Source organism: Castanea sativa, chromosome 10, assembly GCF_040712315.1.
Source record: "Castanea sativa cultivar Marrone di Chiusa Pesio chromosome 10, ASM4071231v1".
In the NCBI taxonomy this organism is placed as follows: Eukaryota; Viridiplantae; Streptophyta; class Magnoliopsida; order Fagales; family Fagaceae; genus Castanea; species Castanea sativa.
In genome coordinates, this window is record NC_134022.1 from 931,808 (window position 1) to 944,116 (window position 12,309).

The following is a 12,309-nucleotide window of genomic DNA, read 5'->3' on the forward strand; positions in this document are numbered from 1 at the left end:
AAAGTTGTATTCTAAACTTTCTCAATTATTTTTATTGGTAGTCCCTATTACTATTTGATTTAAGCACAACCTATGTATTACAAATGATGCATGCCTACACTATTTATTTCACATTTATAGCACTCATGTTCATAAATCATATACTAGATTTTAACTTTTACTCACACATAGAAGAATTTAATAGTAATGACAATGAGGTGATCTTACCTAAGTGAGTGATATAGTCATCGTGGCTTTCGTGATGATTATTATGAATAGGCCACTTGTCACTAAAATTGAGATTATTAAATTGGACACATGACACCAAATTTTTTATAACAATTGTAAAATAATTTTGATTCTAATTGTCTTCGACTTTAATATACTCCATATACATGATATAAAAACTTTAAGTACATACATGCTATAACTTAAATTCTCTAATTGAATTTAACCATGTTATTGCATTAATTAATATAATGCACGTCAAACTGTCTTTTTCAGTGACAATTGAATTTAACATGTTACTACATTAATCGATGCAAATACGTGTTTAAATTTAATTGAAAAACTTTAAATATAGCATATAAAGAACTTTATCAGAATTTTACTTTTTATTTATTAAAAACCTAATAATAATTATCATAATTATATTTATAGTAGTTTCATACAAAACATACTCAAAATAAATGTTCATTAATAACTATTATAATGATCGAATTTTGTATTTAATATTTTATACACAAAGAAAATTATAATTAATGTATATTAATAACTATCATAATTTCAAAATTCATATTATATACTAACTAAAAGAAAGAGAAAATCATTTAAAAAAACATTTTATCAGTTTATTGTGCATTGCATGGATTACTGACTAATTTATTATTAAAGGGAAATGTACATTTGCTTATTATATACAAATATATAAATAAATAAATAAATATATATATATATATATATATATATATATATATATATTACAAGAGAGAGAAGGAGAAGTGACTCTTAGGGTGCGTTTGGATACCGCTTATGTTGCTGAAAACTGAAAACAATAAAAAATAATTTTCGATTACTATTCACACAAAAACACACTGTTTATTTGTCTATTTACACTATTCATGTCTCATGAACAATGCACCAAGCGTTGATCCAAAAAAAAATAAAAAAAGGCTGAAACTCCAAACGTGGACGCGCTGGGCGTGATCCAAATGGGTACTTAGTAATAATTAGGAAAAGGAGTGCAAAAATAGTAAAAAAGAAAAAAAGAAATATACAGGGTGTATAGTGATTATAATTGAATTGGGACCAAAAATCAGAAATGTGCATGTGATATTTTGCTTGGGTGGGTGGGTGGCATCGTATTCCATCTTCTTTTTTTTTTTTTTTTTTTGAGAATGCGTATTCCATCTTTCTTGAGAAATAAAATTGGAATCTTCGGTGGGTGCTGACGTGTTTTTAGATTTTCTCGTCTGCATTCTAGGTGGCGCCACGAAATCATCTGCGGTATTAGGTGTAACGCACGCATTGAGACTTTGCTTTGCTATTTCGTCTTCAAGGACACACGCAGTTTTTCCCTATCTCGGTTTTTTTGTTCAAAATAATAATAATCTAATAATAATAACTAGTACCATTAAAAAAAAAATACTATTATACCTGTATTTTGAAAACGTGAAATGATCTTATATTAAAACAATAAAGTCCATAAAACAAAAAAACAATAAAGTCTAAGCTGGCATTTGATGGTATTCTTGTCATACAGAGGGTTTCCACCCCCTCCAATTATCATATTAAACCAACAACAAAAAAAAAGAATAAGTTTAAAAATATACTCTAACATAACTTGTTTCACAATTTGTTGAATGGCATTGGTCGGTTTGAGAGATCTTTTCAATCTATCCCATCATGGTCAAGTTGAAAAAAAATTCAACCCAACTCAATCCAAACTTATCACAAAGGTTCAATCCTACCACCTAGATTGGGTTAGACTCATGGGTTGGAGAGTTTTTTATTTTTATTTATTTTAATTGAGCTTTAGAACAATACCAAACAAAGAAAAGTAAAATTATAACCTAATAAACCTGAGCACAGTATTGAACCCACACTAACTATTTTATTACTACTTCAAAGTTAGTGGGATATTATATAGTTTTATCCCAACCCAGTTGACAAATAAAGATTAAATAATAAAATTATATAATATATATTTTAAATATGTATTAAATATAGGTGGGTCAAGTCGGGTTAAGCGAATTTGTGAATCTACTTACATGTACCAAACTCAACCCACCATAAAATAAAAAATAAAAAGTTGACAATCCAATCCAACCCACCAAACTTTGTCACGTATATTATTTGTTACTACGGGGTCCTATGGTCGGATTAGCTATACTATTAAATCCTTATAATCTTATTAACTCATATTGAAATGCATGAATCATGCATCATAAATATTTTTAAAAATATTGACTATCAGTTTTTGGTATCCATTTAACCTACTGATGACATAGTAAAACCCACACTCACTCATTTTTAAATAATTTGAATAAATAAGAATTTAAGAAGCTTATGGTGGAATTATCATGACAACTCTAAATAGAATCTAAGTCCCATGTTAGATCCCAAAGTCTGTACGGTCAAATGGTTTTCAACAATTTTTTGTTTTAATTTGTTTTCTAAAAATCGTGGGCCCTACTAGGAGAAAATCCATCATGTTTCCATAACATGCATCCACCCTCGTGTAAGGGGAGGGCGCATGTTAGGGAAACATGACTTATAAGTTACAACCTCCCCTAGTAGTGTGATAGTTGTCTGACAATTGTTTCTAGTTTTTATAAAACCAAATCTCATTTTCATGTAAAACAAAAAAATAAGAAATAAATGGTCTGTTCGGTACATGTACTTAAACAACAGTTTTCAGTTTTTAAATAACATTATATATATTTTCACACACTTTTTCACCCATACGTATTTCCAAAAAATACAAACGTTACTAGAATAATATTATTAGACGGCCCCAAATTTTTCAGTGTATTTTGAAAACAAAAAACTAAATTCAGTGGTAATCTTGTGAATAAATAGAAAAGTTGTGAAGCCTACACCATCGGTTGTTTCAAATCTCAATCAATCATGTTTAGCAAAAAAAAAAAAAAAAGATCTCAATCAAATCATTCAAACTAATAAGTAAACGTGTTTATAAAATAAGAGCCACACACACATTTTTTTTGGTTCTCTTCTTAAAAACATGTTTTCAAAAAACGAGTTAAACACATGTGACCAAAGCCAACAAACACCGTTAAATTTAAATCACCTTCTCTTTTATTTATTTATTTACTTTTCCTAGCGACAAACACAGTTTAAAAATTAAAACCTATCTCAAAATGTCACAATTAAGTATTATAGGTACGGTAGCCAATGGGGGAATTCACAAAGTTGCAAAAACCGTATCATAATCGTCTACAAAATAGCATAATCTCGCCATATGATGCAATGTGATATATGGTTTCAACCTCTCTCAAGTCACTGTATCCCACTGATAAAGGTGGCAAAATAAGTCAAAACTCAAGGCCTATCCAAACCCATCCACTTTAATCAAATCCAAACTCACTACGTCATTATTTAGATTAAATAAGTATCAACCTAATTAAACTCAATAATTATTAGCTTTTAACTAAAAAAAACTATTGAGACCCGTTTAACCCAAACACAATAACTCAAACTCAACCCAGCCCTTAACATAAATTAAATAAAAAATAATAATAATAAAAAATAAAAACCCAGGCCTCTCTGACTCTCGACTCACTCTTCTCAGTCCTCAGACAAGGGTTTTCAAATTTTCCTTCATTTTCTCAGCCTCCAATCATGTTTTAATAGGTAAGTTTACTGTGTTCTTCGAATTGATTACTAATCTTGTTCGTACTATTCAGATTTCGCAGTTTCCTTCATTTTCTCAGCCTCCATTCGATTTTCTCTTGGTTTCCCATCTCTCAGCTGCTGTATTTTGCTCAGGTGAGCACAATCTCTCTCTCTCTCTCTCTCTCTCTCTCTCTCTCTCTCTCTCTCATTTTTTTACTTGCACCGGTTGAGATGGTGGTAACCCCAACTGGGTCTAATGTGGATTTTGTTGGGTCTAACTATTCTGGTGAATCCACTGTAGTTATGCACTTGGGGTGTTTGATAAAGAGTCCCAGAGCTTGAAGATTGTTCCTGTTGCCTTTGACAAGGTGGAATTTTCTATTTGATTTGCTTAGAAAGTTTTAAAATTGTTAATCTCTATACAGTTCCATAATTCCATTAATTTCTTTAGCATTTAACTGTCAAGTTTTGGTACATGATGTATAGTACTTCAATTGTTTCCCTGCTTTTAGGGTGAAAACAAAATGCCACTGGGGTTGATATTAGGCTTAGGAAGGGCATTTCGAAGAAAGCGGCCATCATCCCTTGACATTCTCTCTTCGAAGAGGGCGCCGCGAGATTACTACAAGGGGAAGAACTGCAAACCAACTGGATTCCATACCCGCAAAGGTGTGGCCATTTAGCCCTGCATATACAGTAATATGATTGTGGGTTTATCGGTTCATTGAGCATTTCTTTGTTTGTTGAACATTTAGCCTTTTATCCCAGCATAATTATTATGCTGCAAAAATTCATTTGTTTCTATGGCCTTTGAAGATCTCTTTACTATCCATATCATGTGTGCTGAAATACTGCAAAGTAGAAAGAATGCTTATGCTGCGTTAAGTACTTCATTTGCTTCTTTTGTAATGCATTTGGAATATTGATGCAGGTGGATATGTTGTGGTGAATGAAAAGCTGCCTAATTATGTAGTCCCAGATTTGACTGATTTCAAGGTAGTCATTTTTGTAAACTTCAAAGACTATTTGTATATATTTGAATGTTGTGAGTCTTCAAAGGGAAAGGTTCCTTTGCAGCTTCACATTGTACAGAATGCTTATTGACACGGAAGCTTTTTGAGGCCTTGTTTTATTGTTGCTCAAGAAATCCCAGCATTTATGTTGCTTTGCTTCCATTTCTAACGTTTATAAATAGTAAATTCACTCATGTTGCCCCTCCCTTTTGGTGCAGCTAAAGCCTTATGTCTCACAGTGCCCAAGAGAAGTTAAAACTGCAGAGGCAACTGATGCGGCAAAATAAAGCCAACATGTCCACTTCTAATACTCTGGCGATTTTTGTGCCGAACAACTTTTGAGTATTTTTGAGAAAAAATAATATCAAATTTGAATTTACTTCCCAAATTAGTAGATTATTAGCCTATTGAGTACTTTCGCCCCTTGTTTCATAATTTTAACAGTTGTCTCTCTAGAATGAAATAGACAATGTGAAAATTTTGGTTGGATGAAAGTACATCACTTGCATGCCTCCCTCATTCCCCTCATTAACTATGAATGGAAGGAATACTATTTAATGTCAAAATATTCCAACCTAGACTGAATTACACAACATATGGATTTTCCTTGCGTTTCTGATTTTTATTTTTTGATAATTCAGTAGTTGGGGTTCTTTTTACATTTGAATAAAACATACTTATTTATCCAAAAAAAGAAAAAATAGTTGGTGGTAGGGGGGGATTTGAACCCTTTTCAAGTGTCATCTTAGCTTTAATAGATGCTAAGTAAGTGCTCTCATAATGTCTTAGCGATATTGGTTTTTATATACGAGGATCATTGAATGGGGACCAATTCAGGTTCTCAAGACTGCATCTAATGTGCCAAATTCTGTGGATACTTCTATATGCTCATTAGGCACCGATGTTGGTGAAATATTTTTGAGCTACAAGCTATTGCAAATGAAATTTATCCATGTCGTGTGTGCAGTCTGGAAATTGAAATATTTTTGGGATGTCTTTCAATGAATATGGGAAATCGTAATGGCTAATCTACCAAGAATTATGGTTCTGTGCTTTTCAAAATGATGTCTACACAGATAAAAAATATGGACTTCTGTATAAAAGGGGCCAGTATATATTTCTGTTAAGCTAAAAGATCATACTAGTCTCTGTAACTAAAGGGTTTCATTTCTCCCTTCAACAGAGGAGGTTTATATCCAATCACGTACAGATGAAGATTTATTGCAGTAGGATTCTTTTAGGTTCCGTCCGTTTGGGTGGAAAATAGGGAGGATGGAAAATAGAGGAAGGAAGATAGGGTGGAAAATACTGTTTTTCATTGTTCGTTTGGGGCTCACTTTTTTTTTTTTTTTTTTTTTCCAAATCGAAAGGAAAATCTGGAGAGAAAAGTGTTATGGTAGCACTTTTACAAAAATATCTTCTTCCCACCTATTTTTTTTCAACGTTCTCCTCTTTTTTCTTTTTTTTTTCAATGTGACCTGAACATTCTTTTTTTTTTTTTTTTTTTCTCAACGTGACCTAATCTAATTTTTACATTATAATAATACAAATAATTTATATATATGATGTGATAAATCTTATATTATGTAATAAGTACAAATAAATCTATTTCTTACATATTATGTAACAAGAATATAATAGTCAATTTATATAAATTACATTTTCTATCCTTCCATTTTTTTCTCTAACCGAACAAAATAGTTTTCCACCCTCTCACTTTTCCACCCCTCCAACCGAACACACAAGAGGGAAAATTAAATATTTTTCATCCTCTCACAATTTTCCATCCTCCCACTTTTTTACTCCTCTAACCGAACAGGCCCTTAAGGTGTGAAAAAGCAAAATTGAGGTCGAGGTTGTCAGACCCAAACCGGACCGGCTAGTTCGGCCCAGGTTCAAGGGAATCGGACGAGAATTTGGTGGTGAGGGCTGGAACCTAGGTTCCAGCAAGCCTCATAAGAATCTATTGACATAATAACCGATAGGCTATGCTCCTTTGCTGTGTCATTCTTGGATGAGATATTTTATTTATTTTTGGTTTAGATTATAGTTTTTTAATTTATTATTGTGGGGGGGTAAAAAGATCCTGATGGGAACATGGGCCTTTTGGGCCGTGTTAAGGAGGGCCGACCTGACTCTGGGTTTAGAAGTTGTTAATACTATGGGTCGGCCCATGCGCCGAGGATCCGAGGACCCAGCCGAGGGTGAGCTTACCCTCGGGTGAGCACCGAAGAACTCGGGATTTCATAGTAAAGGTTAGGGGATGGCACAGTTAAGGCCAATGGTTAAAAGGGGGAAACCCTAGAATGCCCCAGAAGCACCGGTGTTGAAGAAATGTCAAAGATAAAGGCTGCTACCTCCACATTAAAGACCCTGCACCTACCACCCTGGCCGCATTAATGGGGAGGTGACACTTGAACAGTGAAAGGGAAACTTCTAGTTACTGTTCAAAGGCACTAAGAAAAGAAATATCTAGGCTAAGGGAGGAGTTGGGGCAGCACGTGTAAAAAGTATTAAAAAAAAAGAGAGTATTTAAGGGAGGACCTAGAACAGAAAGAAGGGGGACTTTTTGTAACCTAACAAGAAAAAAAGACAAAGAGAGAGAGATAATATAAGAACAGCTCTCGGCTTACGTCCGAGGAGACCTATTTACGTTACTCCTTGCTGTTTCCAAATACCGCCAATCTTTAGTTTGTCATTTAATCTTCACTCACTTCTAACCTGGGTTTCAAGCCCACTCTCTACAAATTTTTATTGTTTAAGGCTCATTGGGCCTGAGCCCATATCTGTTCTTGGGTCCAGGTGCAATTGTGCACTTACAATTATATTATTTGATAATTTTATTAGAGGTTCAAGAATTATGGTTTTTACATGTGAATATAAAATTTATTAATTTATGTTGAAAATGATTTTATTTTAGACATTTTTTATTTGAAAGATTACTACTAAACACAAATTTTTTACACTTGTTTATGCTTTTATTATTTTCTACCCTTATTAAAATGGTGAAATTTTTTTTGGAAGAAGTTTAATTTTTTTAAAACATTTTTTAGTAAAGTTTTGTTAACGTTTGTTATTTTAATATATTTATTTGTATTTTATTATTATTAAATTAATTATGACATCTTTATAGTTCGACCTCAGTTTGACCTTAAAATCCTTGAATCTCTCTTTTTTTCAATTCATTGAATGGTTCAAATTTGAAAACCATGATTGAGATAGGCTAACAGCACATGCTATCGGTCTTTTTATAAATTCAAGCTTGAGTTCACAATAGAACTGGGATTCATATTTCTTTGCTATCCATTCAAAAAGGTTTTTTTTTTTTTTCTGGGTGTACGGTTGAATATGTTAATGAGATGGAATATCATAGGTTTCAAGTTTTTTTTGGAAATTCTATTAGAGCTGAAAATACACGTTGTTGCCAAGAAAGCTACATATTGTTTTGCTGAATTTGATTGTTTTTATTTAATTAGTTGATTAGTTAGATAGCTTGCCACTTGTCAGCCTCTTATTGGGCCTAGCTTGTTAGTGGAGTCAGTTACTTCATTAGCACCGTATAGTGACTTGAAAATTTTATTAAGGGTTGAAGCCTATCAATCTCGTTCATTATCATATTAATTAATTTATATGTTTTATATAATAAAATTTGTAATGCTTTTAGTATTTTTTAAAATTGTATGATAAAAGAGTGGTTTAAAAAATAAAAAAGGGTTGTGGTTTATTTTTCTCACCTCCAAAAAGGTCTTCAAAATATTAACCAATATAAACTCAACCCAATCGAAAACTTGTTTGAGAAAAAAATTGTTTTGAGGCTTGAATTTTGTAAACTAATATCTTACACAATAAATTGTCAATATTAACCTGTTATTTAATTCTTTTTAATAAATTTTATGCTTTTTTTTTATATATACAATAAATTTTATGCTTGAACCATGTTATTTGATTCTTTATACAAAAATTTTTCTTTGGTTAGTATCAATTTATCAACTTATTTATTTAATTCATCAAATTAACCTTGAATATCTGTATCTCTTTCTCTCTCTTTCTTTGCCTTTGCCTTTGCTCTGTGCCAACCAAGTAAATATTGTACCTCTACCTTCCCTTTTTATATATAATAGTAGCTATAGCATTGCACCTCTATTGGGTTTGGGTGGATCTCATTCTACGCCCCCCTTGGTTTTTTCTCTCAATTTAAAGCCCACGCTCATCGTGCCCCGGTTGGTCACACTCTCACATCATGTTGCCAACCCTATTTCTTAGTGCTTCTCTCTTTTCTACCTAATTTTTTTTAACCCCTTTTAATGATAGGATACTATTCATTTTACTATATAAAGCTTACAAACATATATTAGGTACTGTTAAGTTGTTAAAGCCCACATTTATGTTAGAACCTCATTTATTCTCTCTTTTGTGTGTGTTTGTTTCACAACCAAAAAAAATGTTGTTAAAGCCCGCTAATTTTATATATATTCACAACAATTTGTTAGTTCTACCATAAGTTTTAGTTAGCACGCTATAGGTTGAAATTCCCTCCAAATAAATTGTTAATTCTACTTAATAAAATTAAATAATGCTAAGGACACAACATTCTCAAATTAGTATTAAAAAAATTTTAATTTTACATTGTAGTGGGCTCATGTGTGGGTGAGATGATAAGTTATTTTCGGAATGTTGTAAAATTGATCGGATATTATATATTTTACTATATAAAGCTTACAAAACTAATGTGCCGACCATTATAAAAAAAAACAAATTAAAAAATCAAATATTCGTTTATTATTTGGTTAAAGCACATAGATCACATTCATTCTCGATCAATTTATAAGCTCTTTGTAATAAAAATTTGAGTACCTTTAACATTTTCCTTTACTTTTCTCTTTATTTATCATGACAACTCTAAAAAGAATCTAAGTCCTATGTTAGATTCCAGAGTCTATTCAGTCAAATGGTTTTCAACATATTTTTTTAATTCGTTTTCTAAAATTCGTGGGCGCTATTAGGAGAAAATTCATCATGTTTCCATAACATGCATCCATCCTCATGTGAGGGGAGGACACATGTTAGGGAAACATGATTTATAAGTTACAACCTCCCCTAGTAGTGTGATAGTTGTTTGACAATTGTTTCTAGTTTTCATAAAACCAAATCCAATTTCATGTAAAACAAAAAAAATAAAAAAATAAAATTTTCGGTGTTTTTTTGAAAACAGAGAACTAAATTCAGTGGCAATCTTGTGAATAAATAGAAAAGTTGTGAAGTCTACGCCATCTGTTGTTTCAAACCTCAATCAATCATTCAAACTAATAAGTAAACTTGTTTATAAAATAAAAGCCAAGCACATTTTTTTTTGGTTCCCTTCTTAAAAACGTGTTTTCCAAAAAGAGTCCAACACAAATGAACAAATCACGTCAATATTGTGTTTTGAAAGCGGGTTTCAAATACAATTTTTAGAAAAACAATGTTATAAGATTGGAAAACAAAAATGAAAATGACAAAAGTTAAATACATTCCAGCCATGTGACTAATTAACCAAAGCCAACAAACACCGTTAAATTTAAACCACCTTCTCTTTTATTTATTTATTCACTTTTCCTAGCGATAAACACTGCTTAAAAATTAAAACCCATCTCAAAATGTCACAATTAAGTATTACAAGTAGGGTGGCCGGTGGGGTATTTAACAAAATCGCAAAAACCGCATCATAGCCGTCTGCAAAATGGCATAATCGCACCGCATGATGCAATGCGATACGCGGTTTCAATCTCTCTCAAGTCATTGTGTCTCATCACACAGTGCCATTAGGCTAAGTACCCGTTTGGATCCGTGTTTGCGGATCTACGTTTGCGTTTCTTTCCTTTTTTTTTTTTTTTTAGCCGCATGTTTTGACTTTTCAGCAGTGAACAGTGCACCCGTGCACTATTCACGAGTCTCACAAACTTCACTTTTCAACAATTTTTCATTCAAAATCGGTCTTATGGCACTATTCACACATTTAAAAATTATTTTGCTACAGTGCTTTTAGTTTTCAGTTTTAGCAAAATAAATTCTATCCAAACCGACCCTAAATAGGAAAAACCCAAATTTTGAAAAATATGTTAGCCCAAAACTAGTCAAATTGCACCTTATACACCGTACCACCATGTATCTATGACCGTAAAACTAAGGTGAGGTGCTATTATAGTTTTGGCCAAACCATGCCCCAGGAACGAAAAAAACAAAAAATCAAAACATTACACAAGAAATAAATCAAATATATGGCAAGGAAAGGAAAAAAAAAAAAAAACTGAAAGAAAGGAATAATCTTTGGCAATGGAAAAGAAAAAATCAAATGACACTATATGACGTAGAATACAGTTCATAAAAAAGAAAATATAACGTAGATTACAAAGACACAAACAAGCTCTATGAAGAATTTCAACAAGCACGTGCTGTGCCCCACCAAAAATAAATCACACCAAAGTTTCCATTTAAAACAAATAGAAAGGCGTTCCCAAAAAAAAAAAAAAACAAACAGCCAACAGAGGCAAGACTCTCAAGCTCTAGTCGCGCCTTCTACAGCTCTGCCGCAGCTCGCCGATCTGAAGAAAAACCAGCAAAAAATCTAATTCGTTCGTCAAGTGTTCCTTAACCGGTTCCGATTACAGGCGAAAGAAATTTCTATCTTGGAGGATCAACAACTCCAGGTTAGTAACCAAACGCCGCCAGTCCTTTTAAAAACTATAATAGCACCTCACCTTAGTTTTACGGTCATAGATACATGGTAGTATGGTGTATAAGGTGCAATTGGACTAGTTTTGGCCTAACATATTTTTCAAAATTTGGGTTTTTTTTACTTAGTTCCGTTTGAACAGAACTTATTGCTGAAAACTGAAAATTGAAAACACTATAGCAAAATAATTTTTAAATAGGTAAAAAATTACTGTATACTCTTTTTTTTACTGTTTATATGCCTTAGTGCACTGTTCATGTTTCATGAACAGTGCACTAAGCACTGGTCTTAAAAAAAAAAAAAACGCTAAAAGCTGGACACAGACGCAGATGTGCTATCCAAACCCTCTCTTAGAGTCCGTTTGGATAGAACTTATTGCTGAAAACTGAAAACTGAAAATATTGTAGGAAAATAATTTTAAAATGTGTGAATAGTACCGCGGGACCTATTTTTAATGAAAAAGTTACTGAAAAGTGAAATTTGTAGGTCTGTGAACAGTGCACGAATGCACTGTTCACAGAAGATTGGGTCAACACTTGCGGCTGGAGGAAAAAAAAAAAAAAAAAACGCGGACGCAGGAAACGCGCTATCCAAACTCCACCTTAGTGTCGGTTTGGATAGAACTTATTTTGGTAAAACTGAAAACTAAAATTACTATAGCAAAATAATTTTTAAGACCGATTTTGAATGAAAAATAGCCAAAAACTGCCCCAGGAACGAAAGATCAGAGTTTTTTGTTTTTTTTGTTTT

The 12,309-nt window shown here is 32.4% G+C and overlaps 1 protein-coding gene across 2 annotated transcripts; it reads left to right on the forward strand.

Annotated features, from left to right (window-relative positions):
- Window positions 1–3,576: 3,576 nt before the first annotated feature.
- Window positions 3,577–5,341, forward strand: LOC142613694 (uncharacterized). 2 transcript variants are annotated; one of them, XM_075786150.1, is made up of 6 exons: window positions 3,577–3,852; window positions 3,915–3,987; window positions 4,136–4,202; window positions 4,347–4,503; window positions 4,766–4,830; window positions 5,066–5,341. In XM_075786150.1, exons 4-6 carry the CDS (start codon window positions 4,359–4,361, stop codon window positions 5,132–5,134), a joined length of 279 nt encoding a protein of 92 aa, XP_075642265.1. In that variant the 5' UTR covers window positions 3,577–3,852; window positions 3,915–3,987; window positions 4,136–4,202; window positions 4,347–4,358; the 3' UTR covers window positions 5,135–5,341. The 2 variants fall into 2 exon arrangements, with proteins under 2 accessions (XP_075642265.1, XP_075642264.1); XM_075786149.1 differs by having other exon boundaries at window positions 3,742–3,852; window positions 3,933–3,987.
- Window positions 5,342–12,309: the final 6,968 nt, after the last annotated feature.